Genomic DNA, 21,958 nt, shown 5'->3' with positions numbered 1-21,958 from the left:
TTCCATATTCTCTTCCAATTCTTTGTCCACGGCAACTGCTCAAGAAAGATACCATGTTCCAAGCATCACTAACCATATATCGTATTCTTACATGCTTAGTTTTTCATCCAGAGCCCTGACTGTGCTCTTTTTTGGGCCTGCGGACCTGGTGAAGAGAAGGGTGTCCTCTCCTGGCACTGTCACCCAGGCTTCTTCAACCTTCAAAGCGCTCAGCCATCTGAACATGCTGACCCCTGAGAAACCGGGCCTGAGAATTCCACAGTGGCTGGTTGTTCTGGAGACATTTAGAGTCATCATTCAGGTGACAGCAGCACGATTCCCAAGGTGCTCCTGGTTGCTCCAACCCTACAAAGGGTGGATCTCAGACACAACCAAGGGCAAAGGTGGTGGGAGGGGCTGGCACACGCTGGGAAGGCAGCTGGGACTCAGGCCACAGACCTTGCCCTTTGGCAAAGGGAGGGAAGGTTGCCTCCAGGGAGAAAGTCACAAATGACCTCACAGATGTTAGGAATCCACATCTAAGCACTTCTGACAATCCCCCGTAAAATGTGGGGTTTCATATCTCCTTCTCAATAGAACTCTCCAAGGTGAAGATGAAAAGAACGGGCTTAGTCAGAAAGACCTGGGACTTGGTCATAGCTGGGTGGCCCTGGAAAAGTTACTGAATCTCTCTGAAGCTCATTGGTAAATGGGGGAGACAGTTGCTGCCCCATGATTGAGAAGACTAAATGACAAGATGCACAGAAAGTACCTAGCACAGGGCGTGGCATGTAAGAAGCACTCGGTAACTAATGGTCTCAGATATTATTCCTGGGTTGGTAACCCCAGCAGCTGCTGCCAACACCCCTCTCCTCTGCCACTTCCCTGGGTCCCGTGCAGACGACCTGCTCTAGACTGGCTCTGACCAACAGGAACGCTGGCGAGCCAAATGCAGAAACTACAATTTTCTGGTAGCCTCATTAAAAAAGGGATAAAGAAACAGGAGAAATTTTGATAATATGTTTTATTTAACCAATGTATCAAAAATATCATTTCAACCTGAAATCAAGAAAAAAGTATTATGAGATATTTCACATCCTTTTTTTAATACAAAATCTTCAAAATCGGTGTGGACTTATGCTTCCAGCTCATCTGGATCTGGACCCATCCATCTCATTTCAGAGCTCCGGAGCCTCCTGTGACTGTGGTTATCCTAGTGGACAGTGCACGTCTAGAAGGAGCTGGCTAGCCCTGCTCTGTTCAGAGCTAACTGGCCTGGATGTTGGTAGAAGATGTAAGAACACCCTCCCCAAGGATAGCAACCTTTTCTGCAATACTCTCTAGCTGGGGTTGAAGACAAAGGAAGGCAAATTACCAAGAAAATAAATGGTTTATTTTTCTTTGTATCCGTAGTAGATTAGTAATAACACACAATCATATAGAACTGGGCCTCTCTTGACAGAAAGTGTATTCTTTATTTGTAAAATTTAAAAAAAAACCAAAACACTCTGGCTTTGATGTGGGGCCAGCAAAGCCTAAGGTAACCAGGACCCAGACAGGACATGACCAAACGGGCCATTTTGGGTAAAAGGGAGTGCTGGGGTCACCTGGAGGTTCCCGCCCGGGGCTCTGGGGCCCTGAGCGCCACGGAAAGTGAGAGCTCAAGGGGCTGCTGTGATCTGGGCCAGCCCCTCGATGTGCAGACCTCTGGGCTCGCCCCACATTCAGAGCTGAGCGTGTGAACTTGGGCATAAAAGGTGGTGGGTGAAGCTTGAAGAAAATGGACGGAACAGGTGGAAGCTGAAGGACCTGAGATTTAAGAAACAAGGGAACTCTGGAATAGGATTTAAAAAAAATGAAACATACAAAAACAAAAAACCCTTCCTAGAGATTCTTTTTTTTTTTTGAGGAAGATTAGCCCTGAGCTAAGTGCTGCCAATCCTCCTCTTTTTGCTGAGGAAGACTGGCCCTGAGCTAACATCCATGCCCATCTTCTTCTACTTTATATGTGGGACGCCTACCACAGCATGGCGTGCCAAACAGTGCCATGTCTGCACCCGGGATCCGAACCGGTGAACCCTGGGCCACCGAAGTGGAACATGTGCACTTAACCGCTGCGCCACTGGGCCGGCCCCTCCAGAGATTCTTTTTAAAAAAAATGGTCTGTAGTTTTTCAGCAAAAGTTTTTCAGGTCAGTCTTGCTGGAAACAGGGGACTGGGCTTGTTAGCTGCACACTGTTCTTTCCAGCCTCAGGAATCTCCATTTGCTTAAATGGCACTTGGAAAGACACACACGAGGTGACATTTGGACAGATGCCACTTCCCACAAATGGAAAAGAACTGGCCTCAGTTGTATAGAGAGTTTGGGGGAAGTAAAAGAATACGGAAAATTATAAACCTAGATTTTCTATTTGATCCTCAGTCTATAGAAAGTTTAACATCCCGGATGAAGAACAAAAGCAAATCGAAACTATCTACGTGTGAAGGTCACTCAGAACATCTCTACCTTCAACGACAAGCAGAGACCATGAAACGACAGGAAATGAATTTCAGGTACTCAAGTGCCAGACTTTTTCAACAAGTTGGAGAAAATATGCAGAAAGAATGGCCACTGACCGAGCTGACCTTATTCTTCACAGGGCCAAGAACACAAAGGCTCATTTCCCAGATGCTGAAGACGTTCTCTCTCAGGGACGTGGGTGTCCGACACCGCAGGGCCTGACTGCCTGCCTACAGAAGTCTTACCGGACTTCATTACCTCCTACCTCCCAAAACAACCAAAACTGACGCCTGGCAGCGTGGTAAGGTATTCAAAAACCTATTATGAGCAGAAATATTTGGAGTTAGACCTTATTTTCTTAAATTCTCATTGTGGGTTCAGAATCGAATGACCGTTTCGTGCAAATTCATTTCTTTTGACTCCCATAGTGCAAGGTTTAGAGTTTTAATCCAATTTTTAACCCGGCCTGAAAAATATACTTCAGTGTTCAATGGTTGGAAATCTCCTCTGAGATATCAGGGAACTAAACGGATTAAAAGCTGGAAGGAGTATGAAGACAAATGTGTGTGCTGTGCGCACACAGACGTGCTGCGCTTTGTCTTCTTCCCTGCCCGGGGGGACGTCCAGCAGTGCTCAGAACCCATCTCTCTCTTGGTGATTTCTAGGACCGAGTCAACCAGCGGTGGGCACAAGAGTGTGCAGAATTCAACACAACACACAAACAAAAAGCCTGCAGCACTCAGTCTGGAGTAACAGTGCCCTTGCTGGCTTCCCACTTGGCCCAGAACTCCCACGCAACTGCCACCTCCCCCCGTGCCCCGTGGAAGCCCTGTGCTCCTCAGTGGCTCGTGCGGGCCCTCGGCCAGCCAGCCCGGGAGCTGAGAAAGGACGTCCCCAGAGTCTCCAAAGATGTAAAAACACAAACAAAAATGCAACAAAATACCTTGGGCCCCTACCACGTGGTGAGAGCAGGTTTGGTGAAGGGTGTTAATGAGGAGGCGGCTTGTCAACCCCGGTGGGCGGAGCCAGCACCCCCTACAGGGGAAATCCTGCGTCTCTTTCTGCACAACCGGGAACAGCACCATCAGCAGCGCCGAGCGAACCTCTCAGAGTGGGGAGACACAGCACAGTCCATTCTCTGCAGCGGCCCCGAGACCCCAGAAAGTCCTCTCTGTCGCAGTGAGAAGCGCTGGCCGCGCTCACGTCCTTGCTCTCCTGACCCCCGAGAGGGAGCTGGGAGCGCAGGGGCTGTGTTCCCGGTGGGCAGCCCAGGAGGCTCCTTTCGTGCAGGTCGCATGGTCTTTAGCTGCCCTTCCGCTCTGAGAAAACCAACAAGGCCTCTCCGAGTCCGCCGAGCAGGAGGCTGCAAAACACGGGAAGAGGTCAGCTTTCCCATCCCTCGAGCCAGGATGGACCACTGAGCCGCCCGGCGCCCACACCCGGCGGCCAGGGATGCCCCTCATTCTGCAGCTGGGACTCGCACTCCGCACCCAGATAGCCGGGCTCCGAGGGCAGGCCCAGGGATCCATAATCTCACAATTATTAAGGTGACCGTCACTGAATCCTTTCATTTCATTTAGACCAACCAAACATATAAAAATGAAAAAACACAAATGGGGAATTATGAATTTTCCACCAGAGCAGGAAGAAATATGGCTTGTGATTTGAAAATGAAAAAGTAGTGGGAGAACCGAGGACTGTGAGAAAAAGAGGAGTTGACTATTTTCAAATTTAATACATCCAAAGGTCTGCACATTTTCTATTTTAGAGTTCTCAGTAGGCAATCTGCTGTCTGTCTGAATCCCGTGTCATTCTTCCCAAAAAGCACTTCTGGGGACTGGGATGGGCCACCAATAAAGGATTATGATGGGGGTGGTTCCTGATGACGAAATGCTCTTGTTCAGAGGTGCCAAGAGCCCTCTCAATTCTACCCTTTTCTTCCTTTCTTCTCCTATCTCCCCACCCAATATCCCAATCCTCCTATATACTCACACACAACACACACACATTCAGGCCACGGCACCTTTCTATTTCTAACATGTATCTAGCATAGTTCTAACATATATGAAACACACATAAACTGTGCACATTATACTCCCAGTGAGAAATGTCACTTATGTGGGTGACTCTGACATATAGGTCATTTGTAGCATTTACCACTTTTAACACAGGAATGAATTGACTAAGTGTGAGAATATAAAAACCATAAGCTGAGTTCAGATTGTGACTCGGGAATTTATTAGCTTCATAATCCCGTGTGTGTTATTCTACTTCAGTTTCCTCATCCATACCGTGGAAGATGATCACATCTAACAGCCTCTGTGAGGCTTAGAAGGATACACCTGAAGCAATCTCCCGCTGTGCTTGGCCTATAATTGACAATATATAAAATACGATTATTTCCTAGTCGACTGCCCTCCCAGAACAGCAATCCCTTCCTCAGTGGCCCTCACAGCTGGCTGCCTGCCCAACCTCCACTTGAAGGCTTCTAGTGAGGGGCACATCCTGTTTGCAAAGCAAGCCTGTCCCACTGTTGAGCAGCTCTAGCCATGGGATCCGAGCATCGATGGGCATCTTACTTGTGGAAGGCCCTGGGCACAAGGTTCCTTCCTCCGGGAGGAAGCACTTCCTCATACTGACCCAACAGCTGCTTCTTACAACCTCACCTGTGAGTCCAAGTTCTGCTTTCTAGAGCAACGAAGAACAAATCGACTTCTTCATCACCCACCTGTCAACCCTAGAGAGTGAGAAAATCCCCTGAACCACCGTCATCTCCTCTCCCTGGTGACTACAGGCCTCTAGGTACAGGCAGAGAGGGGCACTAGTCAAGGAGCCAGTCACTGGGGGCGGGGGCTGGGAGGACGTCCCCTACATGGGCTAACAGCTGGGCTGGAAAGGAGAAGGGCAGCGGGGACATGTATGCCTAATGTCTTAAACTCCAAGTTGGAATGTACTTTCCTCTTTCCTACAGAAATATTATAAACAGTGCCAATAAATCAATGGATTCTCTTTGATGCAAATTTAACTCATAATAACGTAGCTGAAATTAGTGTCTACATTTAAACCAAATTAATTTTAAGATTTTCCTAGATCTGTAATCATCATTTATAGGATTGTTTCTGTGAGAAACTGGGGTCCAAGTTCCAAAAGACCATGTTTTGAAACATGACCTATTTGTGCTTGTCCCTTTTCTAGTTCAGGACCCAGACTCTGGAGGGTTCTGTTGCCTCTTCTCTTTGGATGCAGAATGCCTGTGAAGGGAAGCCATTCTTTTCATACACAGGCTCACCTCTAAAGATGCAGCTTTTCCTTTTAAGCAGATTTGCTGTTCCCTTTAGTATCCGTTAAAGAAGGCATACACTATCTTCTTAAACACCTGGGCAAGTGCAGAGCAGCCATGAGCCAATGCAAGGGCTGCACAGAGCTTTCAGTTTGGGAGGGTTTTATTTCCACAAATGTAACCGGGGCTCCATAATTTCTACAGTTTCCACTAATCCTCCTTAATCACCAGGGAGAAGAACAGGGTATCGGGCGGCTCTTTGCCACTTTTACTCCCACAGTCTTAGAACAATGCTGAAGTGTAATAACCTGGCATTTCATCCCTTTGGCTTAGCTATTTTCTGAAACACCAAAGCAGCTTGTGAATGCTAACATGAAAACAATCCTTGGTTCAGTTTACGGTTAAGAGAGCCAGGGAGGGGGGCTTTGATGCTGTTTTCTAAACAGCAGGAGAAGCTGACATGGGGTGCAGGAATCTTAATAGCATTACAACTATTTAAGGCAGAGCTTTACTGAACTGTTTGCAAATCTTGTAATCCCCATCATTCCTGAAACGAGCAAACTTCAAGTAACTAAGGCATAAACATCAGATTGCACAGCAGACCCAGCCAGAAATAGTCATCTCTAGCTTCTCCTCCAGGGGTTCATTTTCAGCGTCTCTCCAGTCCTTTTCTTTCCTCCCCTCCCATCTCAATTTTACATCTATTACTGGTCATTCAACAAACTCCTATTGAACTCACTAGACGTAGGACAGAGATGGCCTCCTTTTCCCGGCTGTAGGCCCAGCACTTCACGCAGCAGCCAATACACACTTACTCCATGGGCGATGGGATTCTTATCCCTGCCCCCTCTTTTCCCATCTTGATTCCAAACTATTTTTGTTCTCTTCTCTTTTCCTCATCAAAACGTATCTGCCTAATGTACCATTCCCTTGGGGACTTGCTGAGTGACAGTTCACAATCCGACAAACTCCTCGGTGGGGAGAGGTAATGAGCAATAGTCATTTAGAAGGCCCTTCTTAGCATCTGAAAGAGAAGGTTTCAAATTTTTGATTCAAATAGAAACTGGTAAGTTTCAGACACTGAGAGCACAGATGCATTTTGGGGTGTGTTGGGGGAAGTTCTTCCTTCACCCCTAAATTCATTCTTCCTATAAATAGACTTGGGCAGTCTCTAGGAAGCTCTCTAAAAGTAAAGGCATAAGATATCTTTACTCGAAGGTGACATAAAGTCATTTTCTAGAGACTCTTGGTTTTAGTGAGGTTAGTGTGAGGATCAAGTTCAAGCAATGCTTCTGTCGGTCCCACGATCAGTGGCAGGCTCAGTGAATGACTGGAAAAGGCGAGAAGTTGATCACGGAATCCTAAGAACAAAGAGGTTGTGTTTTGATTATTCCTTTCTCTCCTTGTCCCTAAACCATTCCAAAGAGAAGAGTGCCTCTCCTACTAAAAAGGATTCCAAGAGAAGGCGTCACCCACAACTAATGCTATGCAACAAGGACACCGCTCACAGTTCAAACTCTTTCTTCTGTATGTGTCAAATCCCTTTTGCTGAAATTTTGGAATAGAGGGAATTCATATCGATATATACCATAAAACCCTGTTAATTAAAAAATGAATAATTAAATAAATCTGGATAAATTCCTGGGCTTGCAGTAGACTGTTTTATAATTAAAAACAAGATAATTAGCTGGACAAGAACAATTGCTTTTAGTTAGAGACTTTAAAAGTTGACCAACGTAGGGTACTTAGGTTTATAATTTTTGTCGGGAACACGTATAGAAGGCTGGCTCCTCACGTGTTCCGCAGGCTCTTGGTGCTGGGCCGACACGAAGGTGAATGATGTGGCTCCTCTCCTGGAGTTGCTCATGGCCGCAGGTAGACTTGGCGTGCACGCCTCCCTGCTGCTCAGTGGGGTGGGCGCTGAAAGCTGTACACAGAGGGGGTAGGCGAGGCTGCAGAAGACCTGACGCTCCAGCTGATCCAAATCTCTAATTAGGAGATAAGCAAGTTTCTGAAGATCTTGCTGAAATTCCAAATTTCAGACCACTTTCAAAAGCGTTTTCTCCACTAACCAACACAAACCTTTAGATCCGTGCTTCCCAACTGGGGCGGTTTTGGCCCCGAGGAGATGTTTGGCAATGTCTGAAGACATTTTTGGTTGTTAAAACTGAGGGGGGTGCTACTGGCATCTAGTTGGGTGGGGTTCAGGTTTGCTGCTAAAAATCCTACAAGGCACAGGACAGCCCCCGACAACAAAGAATTATCTGGCCCAAGATGTCAACGGTGCTGAGGGTGAGAAACCCTCCTTCAGATGGCGTGCAGTTAAGCGGTTGCTCTTCACCTGTTCTGTGCAGCTAAGCTGCTGCCCACCCAGGAAAGTGGCCAATGACATGTGCACTCATCTTCTAGATGGTGACCTCGCTGGGGCCGTGCACTGTGTCTGTAGCCTCAGAGCCCAGCAAGCACATTTGGTGGAATGAATGAATATGCAAGCAAATGGCTGCAAGGATGTCAGCCGATACAGGGTCCTCTGGTCTCAGCCAGCCTGGAGCAGTGGAGGCCGTGCTGACTTGGAGATCCCACGCTCACGTGAAGGGGCAGCCTCTATCCATTCCAGCAACTGCTGCTGTGTGGAAGTACAGGCCCAACATAACAGCTGTTCCACGTTTTCAAAAAAATCTGGAAATCCAGCCTTTTATGGGGAAATCAACTGATTTCTAAATGTTGACTAATTTAAAATTTGAAAAGCAAAAAACAAGAAACGATAACTATACAGGCAAACCCAGTAGGTCCAAACAAAACAGGCCTGCAGCCCCTGCCCTTTGTGACTTCTGATCAGCAAACGCGCCCACCAGACAGAGAGCAGCCTCGGCCCTGCCCGGGATCTGAGAGCTGGTCACTCAGGCACAGCTTGAACACACCCAGTCTCTGGACAGTGCAGGCCAGCTCTGTGCAAAAGACAGAAAACGTGAAACAGTCTGACACTCCTCTTCTGGTGGTTCACTTTGTGGTTGGAAAATTCTTTGAGGCTGAAAACACACCATCCTTAAACTCAAGAGTTCTCAAAAATCAGGAAATTCCAAAGTCAAGCTTCCTTTTACAATAATCACACACGCTGTTTCCTTGATTTGGGTACACACAACCTTTCTTTCCATTCTGTTCAGGGCATACCACAGCGTTCACAGGATGTGAGACAGGCCGGAGACACGGCCTCTCACTGGCGGGTGCTGTAACGTGCAGACTTAGCATTTCCTCCCCACTGGAGAGCCATGTCACTCTGACCCCTCACACTCCGTTCCATACCTGGGTTTTTGTGGTTCATTTTTAAATTCTGTAGAAAATACAACTGATGAAGGCTTATTTGTAAGAAAGAGAAATACTGTCGAGAATTTAGACGATCACTATGAAGGTTAAGATAGAAATTTGGGGAAGAGTCTCAAGAACGTACTAGGATATCTTGGCAGTTGGGTTTTTGGACATTAACCTGCCTACCATTAGTGTCATGCCTTCCCAGGACAGGCGCAGAGGAAGACAGAGGGAGCACAGGCTTAGCTCCCTGTCGTTCAGCCCCAGCTCCGGTAATAAATCGTTAAGTCTCACCATTAGTGCCTCTGCCCCTCCATCCTTCCCTGCTTTCCTGGGGCGAGGAGGGCCAGATCCTCTTCCACCCACAGCCCAGCCTCTCCCTTCTGCATAAGGTCCGGTTTCAAGCCAGTTCCTACGCCTTCTTGATCACCCCGTCTTCTTTCCCACCTTCTGTTTCCACACTCATTGGGAATCCAAACAGTTACTATCCTATCCCATAAATTATCTTTTTGACTTCCCCTTCCCCTGAAAACTCTTGAGGATTGGATGATGTCTTCTACTTCTTAATGGCTTCCACATACTTTGCTTATAGCAGTCACTCAACAAATATTTTTAGCTGATTGATATAACTATAGCTTATAGTATTAAAAATCTGAGACAATGAGATCTTTTTCCTAAAAATGTTCCACTGGACATTCTTAGTTCACCATGTCAGTCCCTAAACAAGAAAGAGAGCTGTCTTGTCCTGGGTAACGCTTCTTCTGTATTGCTGTTGAATCAGCCAGATGCTCCTGACGGATGATCATACTGATGGGAAGTGGAACATTTAGGCTAATTTCTCTTCCATCTCCCTTACAACCTGCTTCTACCAGACATTAGCTACACTGTTGGTAAATCCTTGGTGTTTCCCAGATCAGTTCCAGGGAGGTCCAAGAAAGTTATGGGGCCTTGGACACACGCAGACCTGGTCTGACTCCTGGTCTAATCACCGAGTAGCTATAAAATCTTAGGAAAAATCACTTAAATATTCTGAACCTCAGCTTCTTCATCTTTAAAATGGGGCTAACTTGGAGGATTGTTGTGAAAGTCAGAGATAATATTAATATAAAAATGTCTGAAACAGAGCAGTTGCTCAATAAACGGTTAGTTATTACTAAAAGGAACAAGAGGAGGGTGTAGGAGTATTCCCTAATTTTTCTTTTCCTTCCATTTTTCTTCTTAGGGTAGGAAATGCCCCCAATAGAGGCTCCTGAGAGAGGTTGAAAATCCCTTTTTCTGAATGCCGTGAGCAAAAGCCCCACTTCTGTTGGCATGGGCTGGTTTAGATATGGACCTGCCCTAAGGCAGGCAGATGAGCAACTACAGATGCCAGCGGGGCGGCGATCTTTCACTTGTATCCAGGAGCAGCTCCTGGCACATGTGAGGCCCTCCGTAAATATCTGTTTATTAAATGAACTCCTTCCAGCCTGGGGCCACATGAGATGCAAAGTCACCTCCTGAGCATCCTCAGCATGGTATTCCACAGAGCCTGGGCCTGCCCCTCATGTTTATCCTGCAGGAATCTCCTACTGACGTTTAAAAATGATGCTGTTGTTTCTGTGGCTATGATAGCACCGGAGGGTTCTTCACGAGAAGTCCTGGGAGATGGGAGGCTGCCATGGCTCACCCCGGCACCAGCACTGGCCCCCACCAACGGGCACTGTGGTCCTTGAGTCAAAAGGAGACAATTCTACAGGTCTGAAGTGTGAACAAATGCAAAAAACGAGGGGACCAACTCTGATCCCCAGCATGAGGAAAAATAATGATTTCCTAGAACTATGCCTCATTTGAGCAAAAAAGCAACAATATGCTTTTTCTTTTCATGACACTGGTAAAGAAATGTAAAAGCCTCGTCTAAAACTTGTCTGCATTTCAGTTTTGAGCGCCATTCCAGGGGCTGGGGTGGGGGAATCTGCCAAACAGCATATCAAAATTGGAATGGAAATACGCATTATCTTCAAGTGGCCCGGGGCTTGTCATTCTTTTTAAAACAAAGGTTAGGAGACCAGTAAGCAGCAACAACAACCATGAATTGTCTTCCACAGTGTGCTGCACTGGTACTCAGGCCAGGCAGCGGTGTCGTGGGGAGGGAAAGCCGTGTGTCACCAGGCCAGCAGCCTGCAGGCCAGGCGAAGACTCAGCAAGGACTCCACTCTTCCTGGGTGACGAGGGTCTCATCTTGCTTGGCAAGCACCACTGGCTGTGGTTTCATTTTGGAGACAACAGAGCCCACCTCACTTGGCATATACATCCCTGACCAGACCTCGCTTGTTCTCACCCGGAAACCAAACTGTTGTGACTTCTGGCAAGTGTGACAGCAGGAGCAGAGGAGAATAGACCTTTATTTTTACTCGATGCATTTCTGCATTGTTTTAAACATCTCACAAATAGCATGTACTGCCGTATGGTTTAAAAATGCAGAAGTATATACCCCCCAAATAAAGCCCGGCCGTTGATAAGGGGAGCAACAGCAGTTTAACAGTTGAAACTCGCCACCACCCCCGCCCCACCGCGTTTGCCTCCCGTGCAGATGACCGACCGAACTCTCGGGAAGGATCACACGGACTGGTTTGCATTTAATAATCTGGAGTAGAGCAAACTCTTAACCTGGTCAGCTCTTCAGTGGGCAGAGTCTGCGGAGAGAGTTCAGCGGTGGAACACACGTGATGGCTTCCTTCCGTTCCCAGCATGGTCACGACCACCTAGGTGGCCCTCGAGCAGAACCACAAGAGGCACATGGCCCTAACAAGCCCAAGGACCTGCTTCCTCTGTCTCAGACGGAGAGTTCCTCGGCCTGTGTCTGAAGGACAAGCTGAGGCTGGTCGGGCTGAGTCGTGCTGTGGCACTGATACAGTCAAGCAGCCTCCACATGTCCTTGTCACTAGTTGGCCAAATCCCCTTTGTGAATCATGGGCTCCGAGGCCTATGGAGCAAGGCTGTGTGGCCTTTTCGAGGAAGTGTGCCCTATGGTTTCCATCACAACTGCCCCATTTAGCTCCTCGGTCCCCCGCAGATGGCAGGCCACTGAGTCCTGAGCCGCAGCATCCTGGGTCCTCTCCACAGCCACCCCCCACGCGGCGGCCTCAGCCATCCCTCTAAGGTGGCCGCCTGCTCGAGTCACCGGCCGCTTACACCCTTCACCAGCCGTCTCCTGCACCCACCATGGAGCCCACATGCCTTGCAGGGGGCTCTTCCTCCCAGGAAGGAGGCAGACCCTACCAAGCAGAACCGTGGACAAGCAAGAGTGTCAGGCCCGTCCGGAGGGAGGGCAGCAAGGCGACAGGAAGCAGAGGGGGACTTAGACAGGGTGTGGTCCAGGAATGCCTCCCTGCGGCCACCTGGATGCGGAGACCTGGGGGATGAAACTGCACAGCTCAGGGGAAAGCATCCCAGGGCGAGCGAGGAGCCCACGGCTGTGAGGCGGGCATGGTCACGGCACAGAAAGGCGCTCCCCTCCCTGACCTCTAGACTGAGTCAGTCAACCACCTACTGGTATCTCGACTCTGAGTGCACCAGCACCTCAGCCTTAATGTAACTCAGCCGCCCCAACTCCTGATAACCCCACCCCACCTTGCAGAACCCCGATCCTCACACATGTTCCCCGTCTTGCTGAAGGGCAACTGCATTCTTGCAATGGCTCAGGCCCAAAACCTAAGAGCCATCCCAGCCTCCTCTCTTTCTCTCAGATCCCACCGCCTTTACCCACAGGACACTGCAGGCATCCTACCCCTCCACTGTGGCAGCCCACTCTCAGCCATCGTGCACCCTGACCATTGCTAGAGTCTCTATCTGGTCTTTCTGTTTCCTCCCCTCTATAGCCTGTCCCCGAACCAGCAGACAGAGGGATGCGTTTTTAACATAGGAGCATGTGGCTCAAAATCCTCTAATTGCTTCCCATCTCACTCAGGGTAAAGCCAAGCCCTTACAACGGCCTTTAAGACTCCTCATGGTCAGCCACCAAACACCTCTCTAGGCTCATCTCCTACTAATCGCCCCCTTGTCATGCTGCCCTGGTCACACTGCTGCTCAAGCAGACTGAGCACACTCCCACCTCAGGGCCTTTGCACTTGCTGTTCCCCTCAATATCCCATGGCTCACTCCCTCACTTCCTTCAGGTCTCTGCTCAAATATGGTAGGGAGAGGGAGGGCTATCTTTAAACAAATGGATGGTTGCTTCTAAACAAGGGTGATCTGGAGCTTGACTAAGAGAAAATGAACTGAAGGATCAAAGAAAAAAAACAAACATAGCGATATATATACATTTTTTAAAAAGTGGTTAACTTTTTAATAACGGTTAAAAATCGTTTCATAGTGGTTACTCTCGTGTGGATGAGTGGCTGAAAGGTGAACTGGTGACGTTCTGTTTCTTAATGTGGATGCTGGCCTTAGTAGGTGTAGTATACTCAGTTTGTGAAAATTCACGGAGTTGCATATTTATGATATATGCACTCTCCTGAATGTATATTTATACGTAAATAAAATATATAGCCAACACACGCACCCTTTCTTCAACATTTGAGAGCAAAAATTAATGTCCTGATAAAACCCAAACAACAAATTTGCTTTTCCTCTCTCTATGCAAAGGACTTACCATCCCACAGTTGCACTGGTCAGAATCGTATCAAACAGCAGTACCGAGAAACCGGCTGTGATCACCTGCAGAAATAATTTCAACAAGAGGTCATCAGAGCTGTAGGACCTTGGTGACCTTCTCCAGTCATTCTCTACAAGCTTAGTTCAGATCCCTCATTTGAACATTTCTTTCCACTTCATGACCTTCTCCCCACACACTTCCTAGTCCCCGGTATTTAGTGCTGCCTCTGAGCAAAGCATTTGGTGCAGAAAATACCAGGTCCTAGTCTATTTTGGAGGTGGGAATCTTCAAAGAAGCATTTCACTTCCAAACTTTTCCAAAAGAGGAGGCACACAGCCAGCATCTCACTCATCTCTCTCCAGGTCAGGGGCGGAGTGAGAACATGCATTTCCATCTTGTCTCAGCTGCACAGAGCGAATCCCCCAGGTCAGTCGTGCGCATGAGCCGGTTCGCAGATCCTCCAGATAAGAACTTCTCTGTCCACCTGCCTTTCCCCGCAGCACTGTCTCCCCCTCTTGTCCCAATGCCTCTGTCTTTCTGGCCCATGTCACATTTTCTAAGAAACCAGGTGCTTCCTGGGGAAGGGAGCAATTAAATCATTAACTAATTATTTGCAAATATCTAGAAGCCAAAGGAGATGGGAAGAGGTCACCCCCGCATCTCTCGGAACTAGAAGTCACAGAAAAGTCTCTTAGAAATGGCATCAAGGGGACTCAGATTCCCATGGAGCCTCTAAACGTCGGGACAAAGAACGTGTGTGACAACCCAACTTTGTCAACACATGTAATGTCTGTTCAGGAAAAGAAGTTTTTTGTTTCCAGAAATCTGCATTATGGAATACAAAACAGCTCTCACCCTAAGGACTTGCTGTCTTGCAATGAGAAGTAAGAAGCAGGCTGCATTGGGAGGGGTCACTCAGGCTGGACACCCTCAGAAATGTCAACTACTATCTCACTCAAGGGGACTGCATATGCTGTCCTGGAGGCCTCTTCAGGTCTCCCAGCTGGGAACAAGGCAGCAAGCAGATGGTCAGACGGAAGGAGCATATTAATAAGTCTCATCTTCATTCATTTACTGTCTCAAAAAGAAGTCTGGAAACATACACCAGGAGCCTTCAGTACAAAAACTTTGTGAAATTTTGGAACCTCTGTAGTTTACCCATTTGAGGTCACTTTCTGTTTTTTTCCCTTTATTGATTTGCAGCAAAAACCTTGACAACAAAAAAGGCCTGTGTTGTCTTCAGGAACAAAAAAGAAGAGGCAACATGGTCAGGGAGACCATTGCAAAGCAGAACCCAAAAGACAAGAGGAAAGAGATCCGTTAAAGTGTTGAATGGTGGGTTTTATCTTAAAGAACAGGATGTCCTACCCTCTCACCCTCCTTTTATTTTATTTAGGATTTTTGCATCTATGGTATAAGCGAAGTGAGTCTAAAATTTCATCTTGCAATGCAATTGTCTGGGTTTGGAAACAAGGTTCTACTAACCACATAAGTTAGTTCCTGAGCTTCCCTTCTTTTCCCATACAAGATAAAGAGATCTGTACTGTGAAAGGTAACCCCAACTCGAACGCCCCTGGACCTGGAGCTTCTAGTAGGGGTGGCCTTTAACAGCCACTGCCCTAACCACGTCTTCTCTTTCTCCTTTATTCAAGTTTGCCATTTTCAGTTTTGCCAAAAATGTATTTCATCTTGGTTTTCCAACTCATTAGTATTTAGCTGTTTGGATAAATATCATTTATTTCATTTATGCCTGTTTTTATCACCTTCCATTTTATTCTTACTTTTTACTTCCTTTTTTCCCCCTTCTTAGTCTTGACCAAAGTTAATTACCTTGTTAATCCCTCTTTCCTTTTGCAACTCCTTGGACATTTCCTGGGCTGGTGCCAACGGAGATGGATTTCTTGGAATCGCTGAAGAGGTTCCATTCTACTGATGGATGTCAGCAGCGCTGGCAGCCTGGTGTAATGGAGCACCTCGCTGAATTTATGAAGGGCTCAACTAGCCTTTCTTCATCACCATTGTCTTCATCTCCTTTGCCCCTTTTTAACATCTTTTTTCTTTTTTTCCAACTTTTTCGAGGAATAATAATTGCCATATATAATTGTATATATTTAAAGTATACAACATGATGATTTGATACACACATATATTCACGGCGTTCTTTGAGCAGCTCCTCTGCTTACTCTCTGCCTGCCTGCTCCACGTGACTTTCGGTCTCCCCTGTGAAGCGGTCACCTCCCACGGGCCGTGCAGCAGCCGCAGCCTGGGACTCGTGCCTCCGTGCCTCCGTGAGCTTATTCAGCGTAGGAGGAGGCCTGTCTGCCATGAGATAGACAGCTGGCCCGCTTATTCCTATTAACTGCACCTTCTGCCAAGAAAAACACATCTTAAAATTTTCAAACCAGCCCTTGCTTGAAAATAAGGTTGGTTTAGGAGCCACACTGGTGCCTCTGCCATCTGCTGCTTCCTGGAAATGTTTGGATAGTCTCCTGCCTGTCTCCTGAGCCGCTTTTTCCAACTTCTCTAAAGTTTTATCTCTCAATGAGCAAATTTTCTGCTGGCTGAGACACTCACCAGAATTTCCCAACTAGGTTTGTCTCATTTTTGGAGGGAACGTATAGTGAAGTTGTTTGCACCAGAGACAGAGCTACTGTGGAGTCAGCTGGGCCACTTTTTATCTATGCAGTAAGAACCACCAGTTTCTTAGGCTTCCCCACTCTTACTTCCATCACCAGTCCTAGCAGTCAGCTCTCTTTTTGGAGGCGTCTTCACACACACACACACGCAGAGTCATCAAGTTTACCACTTCCCAAAAGTCACTGCATAAGAAAGGACAAGCAGCAGCCAACAACGCCTCGCTGATGGGCAGACACTGGGCCACTGGCCAGCCTGACTTACCCACTGAGTGACCCGCACCCACACATCAACGCCCCCATGTCTGAGCTTCACGTTCACGCCTCGGCAAGCACCGGATTTCTATATGCCCTGGGCCTTAAGGGCTGCTCAAGAACACTCGGAAGTTTGAAAGAAAAGTCTGCTCATGCCAAAGATCCACTCTACTTCTAGTTCTGTCGAGGAGCAAATAGAAGTCAGGAGTGGGTAAGTGTGCCAGTCTGGGTACAGAATGTCCCAGGCATAGTCACTGAGGGGCAGAACTTGAGAGGTTGAGGGACTCCCTAAGATCTCAGGTGGGGAAGCTGGGACCCAGAGATGGTGCGTGACCTGCTCCGGGAGCCCAGCTACTTCATGGCAGTGAGGAAGAGAACCAAGGCACTGATTCCGAGGTCAGCCTTCTCTCACAGCCAGAAACTCAAGAAAGGGCCCAGATGGCTCCATACAACTTTTTTGAAAAAAAGAATCCACTGAAAGCAGGGCTTTGAACAAATATTTGCAAACCCATGTTCATAGCAGCATTATTCACAATAGTCAAAAGTTGGAAGCAACCCAAGTGTCCACTGATGGATGAATGGATAAGCAAAATGTGGTAATGCATACAATGGACTATAACTCAGCCTTAAAAAGGAAGGAAATTCTGCAATATGCTATGACATGGAGGAACCTTGAAGACACTATGCTAAGTGAAAGAAGCCAGACACAGAAGGACAAATACTTCATGATTTCCCTTATATGAAGGAGAGTGGTCAAACTCAGACACAGAAAGTAGAATGGGGGCCACCAGGGCCTGGGGGCAACAGGGATGGGCAGCTAGTGCTTAATGGGGACAGAGCTTCAGTTTGGGACGATGAAAAAGTTCTGGAGATGAATGTCAGTAAAAGCATAAACTTTTTTTTAAAAAAGCCTTTAAAATGGCTAAAATCTGCTCATGAAAAAGACTTCAAGTTACTCTTGGAACTTACCATTCAAGAGACATGAGTAGCAGCCATTACTACTAACTGTTGTTCTTGCTTTCAAAAACCATTTTTTTAAATATAAATTTTTCCCGAAAGAAGACAGAGTCTTGTGGTCTCAGGAATGCGTCCTTCGCACACACAGACCTCACCCACCCACGGCAGCACCTGCCCGACCCGGGATGCCAACAACAGCAGAACTCAATGCGTTGTGTCGGCACACGGCTTTGAACTTCCTGGCTTGGTCAACGGCTGTCACAACCTCTGTGTTATTGAAACAGATTTTGGTATTTGAAGCAGATCAGGTTTGTTTTTTAAACATTCATTTCGATCCCAAGACAAATTTTCTGTTTGTTTAAGAGAGAATAAAGAGGAGTGGCTGTTAGTGGAAACCTGCCAGATAGTCATGCATTTGGGGGAGGATCAGAGATTTGGGCTTGTTGTTGTTATTGTTTTGCTGTTGTTGTTTTAAATACATACGACAAGAAAAAAGTAGCCTACTGCAGCCTGCATACAAAGCCCTTCACTGAAACTCCTGTTACAACCATGCGCCTCTCACTTAAACTGGTTGTAGCTTTCCAAACACAGCTTCACACTATCATCTTGCCTTTGCTCAGCAAATTCTATCTAGAATAATTTCACAGGCCTTTTCGCACAATTCCTACTCACCTTTGGAAAATCCATTTCTGGAAAACCTTCCCTCAACCTGGCTCCCGTCCACACATCTGAGTGGCTCGGGGACCTCTTCTAGAAGCTTCCATAAATCTTTGCCATTGTATATGCCAAACTCGACTGAAATGCGTGGTCTCCCCACCGAGGGAGACCATCTTTGTACGTTTGGGACCTAGCAACAGAGACCCACATATAGTAAGCACCTGATGCATTTTACAAAACTGCACTAGGTCATCAGAGCTGGTAATCTAACTTCAAAGGTCACAATTTGTTTATTTTTAAATCCCTTTTCACATATAGGGATAGCTGAAATCAAGACTTGAGAACCACGAGGACACTCTCTGCCCCTCATCTCCGCTGTTTTGACCAGTTACCTCCACGGGGCTAGAAAGAGCCCCACAGAGAGGATCTCAGACTGGCTCTCTCTGGTTCCAAGTCCAAAAATGTCAGGGAAGATTCCAAATGGCTCCTGGACCAACTGACTGTGGTCTGGGAGACAGAGCAATGTAAGAACTTTGCTCAACCTTGAACTTCATGGCTGGAATGGAGGAAGGACCGTTCCCTGGAGGAAGGCAGGAAACCGAGCAGGAAAACAACAGATGTCTTCCACACCCCAGCCCTTAACACCACCTGGGAGCTTGTAGGAAATGCAGAACCTCAGGCCCCATCCCAGACCTACTGAACAACGTCAACGGGGGAACAGATCCCCAGGTGATGTGCAAGCACAATTAAAACGTGCGGAGCTGTGCTCTACACCCTCCAACTCCAGCACCGTCCCAGGAACTACTCTGTCCAGCTGGTATGTGACTGCTCAGCACCGCCATTATCTCTGAGGAAGGGCAGACTAGCTCTCTCACAGGCCGCAGAGCTGGAGGCACATGTCAGACTGTCCTGGAGTCCATCTGTGTTGCAGACTCACATGTGAATCTTACTAACCCAATCTTCCTTTTAGGTCAAAGAGCAAATTTTTTAAAAATTTATAATCTGAGAGCAGCCTTTCTTTTTCTCGTAGGACCGAAGGAACTATTCTAAGTCCACAGAGAGACAGAAACACAGACAGAAACCACAACTAAGGCTGAGAATGCTATTTGGCGTTTTAAAAAGATTCAGTTAACCCCTATTACAAATTATATGATTTATTACCATGATCGTTGTAATAATTAATCATAGACAACTTACGCTAAACTCCAGGCATGGCTATTAACAGTATTTTATATCACTTCATTAAAACATACCATGAACAATGGATTTTGTTAGGTATCAGAAAAACAGCATTTACCACAAGCACAATAGGATTGAGAAGATAGATGAGGAACAAAAAGAGATTAGGGTCAGGTGAAGGAAGGATAAATTTTAAACCTACAGAAACCGTGGGTGACTTTTAACAAACTTTAACATTTTACAGAAGAAATAATAGAACAAAATTAGAAAAAATGTGACATGAATACCTAGTTCATGGAAAGGAAGGGAAGGAAGTAACCAAAATTTAAAGAGGGCAAAAAATGTCCCGGACCCAGGACTCTGCAGTGTCCACGGATGAGCTCACTTCTCCTCACAGCAACCCTGCACAGGAGGGTGCAGAGGCCCATTTTACAGACGAAGAAACTGAGGCTCCTAGAGGTTAAATGCCTTCTCAAAGCACACAGTCACGACAAGACAAGAGCTGGGAAGAAAGCCCAGGTCTCCCGATTCCTATGCCAATCCTCCTTTTCCAGCTCCAAGCTAACCCTCAGGGGCGGCTTTGCTTGACCCTGGAGATGTCAATTTGACTCAGTAGCTCCCAACTCTGGCTGTACATCAGAAACTCCTGACAAGTTAAAAAAAAAAAAAAAACCAAACACTGAAGTTCGGTCCCAAATCAATCAAATTGGAATATCTTATAATGAGGCCCAGGTATCAGCATTTTTTTTTTGGAGGAAGATTAGCCGTGGGCTAACATCTGCTGCCAATCCTCCTCTTTTTCCTGAGGAAGACTGGCCCTGAGCTAACATCCGTGCCCATCTTCCTCTATTTCATATGTGGGATGCCTGCCACAGCATGACTTGATAAGCCATGCGTAGGTCTGCACCCAGGATCTGAACCAGCGAACACTGGGCTGCCAAATAGGAGCATGCGAACTTAACCGCTATGCTACCTGGCTGGCCCCAGTATCAGCATTTTTCAAAGGAGTCCCTAATAATTCCCATATGCAGGTAGAGTTGAGTCTCTGATTATTAATGTATTATGAGTTTGAGTCAAAGTATCCATAAACTGCCAAAATTCCAAGAACCATTCTATAACATTGATGGATAGGCCAGAACCAGGTAAATAAGATGTTATCGTTACTATCACCATTAACATCATCATCGCTGCAGGTAACATTTACTGCACCAATTTACACTCCCATCAGCAGTGTATAAGGGTTCCGATTTCTTCACATCCTTATTCTTGTCTTTTTATCATAGCCATCCTAGTGGGGTGAAGTGGTATCTCACTGTGGTTTTAATTTGCATTTTCCTGATGGCTAGTGATGTTGAGGATGTTTTCATGGGCTTATTGGCCATTTGTTTATCTTCTCTGGAGAAGTGTCTATATAGATTCTTTGCCCATTTTTAAACTATTTGTCTCTTTACTATTGATTTGTAAGAGTTCTTTATATATTCTAGATGCAAGTCCCTTATCAGATATGTGATTTGTCTGTGGGTTGTCTTTTCACTTTCTTGATGGTGTCCTTTGCAGCACAAAAGTTTGTAATTTTGATGAAGTCCAATATATCTATTTTTTCTTTTGTTGCTTGTGCTTTTGGTGTCAAGGCCACATTTTGAGTAGCAAGGAATTCTAAGTCACTATTCCAACCAACACCTTAACTAACACTATACATGTATCATACCATTATATCACGGTTTCCTTTTGGGGAGGTCATTCATTCATTCTACCTTCAAACATTTATATTCTACTTTGGAACATGATCTGCCTATCCAAATTATATACTGCTTTACTTGATTTATAATGAGTTTCCAACATGATTTTAGGAAAGAAGCCAATATCATGTTATGTGATCTGAATCCAATGTTTTGTGATTCAACAGAAATCTGAGGATTAGGAGATCAAAGCAGCAAATATACAGGCATACCTTGGAGATATCGCAGGCTCATTCCAGACCACTGCAATAAAGCTAATATTGCAATAAAGAGAGTCACACAAGTTTTTTGGTTTCCCAATGTATATACAAGTTATGTTTACATATACTGTAGTCTATTAAGTGTGTAATAGCATTATGTCTAAAGAAATAATGTACATACCTTCATTAAAAAATACTTTACTGCTAAAAATATGCTAACCATCATCTGAGCCTTCAGCCAGTCATAATCTTTTTGCTGGTGAAGGGTCTTACGAAAAATGCAATATCTGCAAAGCACAATAAAGTGAAGCACAATAAAACAATGTGTGCCTATATTTAATAGAGTCTAGAAAAACCTCACATAGTAATTCTCCAAATATATTCATAGTAATTTTGAAGAAGTTGGTGACCAGTTCTTTACAGTAGAAATAGAAGAACAGAGTGTTGAGATTATGCAATCTCTCTTCTAAATTTCAACACTTTAAAGATGTCTTTCCATTGTCTATTGGTAGTCATAGTTTCCCTTGAAATATCATTTACTTCTTTAATTTAAGGTAATGTCTTTTTTTTCTGGCTGAAGATTTTCTCTTTCTCTTTAGTCTTCAACAGTTTGACTAAGATATACCTAAGTACGGTTTTC

The 21,958-nt window shown here is 46.1% G+C and overlaps 1 protein-coding gene across 4 annotated transcripts in view; it reads right to left on the bottom strand.

Annotated features, from left to right (window-relative positions):
• Nucleotides 1-985: 985 nt before the first annotated feature.
• Nucleotides 986-21,958, bottom strand: part of TMEM241 (transmembrane protein 241) — a 121,103-nt gene continuing 100,130 nt past the window's right edge. For all 4 annotated transcript variants that reach the window (XM_070629678.1, XM_070629680.1, XM_070629679.1 and 1 more), the window contains 2 exons: nt 13,696-13,760; nt 986-3,842 (listed from right to left, as the gene is read on the bottom strand). In XM_070629678.1, the coding sequence (XP_070485779.1) occupies nt 3,782-3,842; nt 13,696-13,760 (126 nt within the window). In that variant the 3' untranslated portion in view covers nt 986-3,781. The remainder of the gene's footprint in view (nt 3,843-13,695; nt 13,761-21,958) is intronic.

The sequence above is a fragment of the Equus przewalskii genome, chromosome 7, assembly GCF_037783145.1.
Source record: "Equus przewalskii isolate Varuska chromosome 7, EquPr2, whole genome shotgun sequence".
Lineage (NCBI taxonomy): Eukaryota > Metazoa > Chordata > Mammalia > Perissodactyla > Equidae > Equus > Equus przewalskii.
Note: the sequence above shows the minus strand (reverse complement) of the source record. Positions and strands in the feature narration are given on the sequence as shown.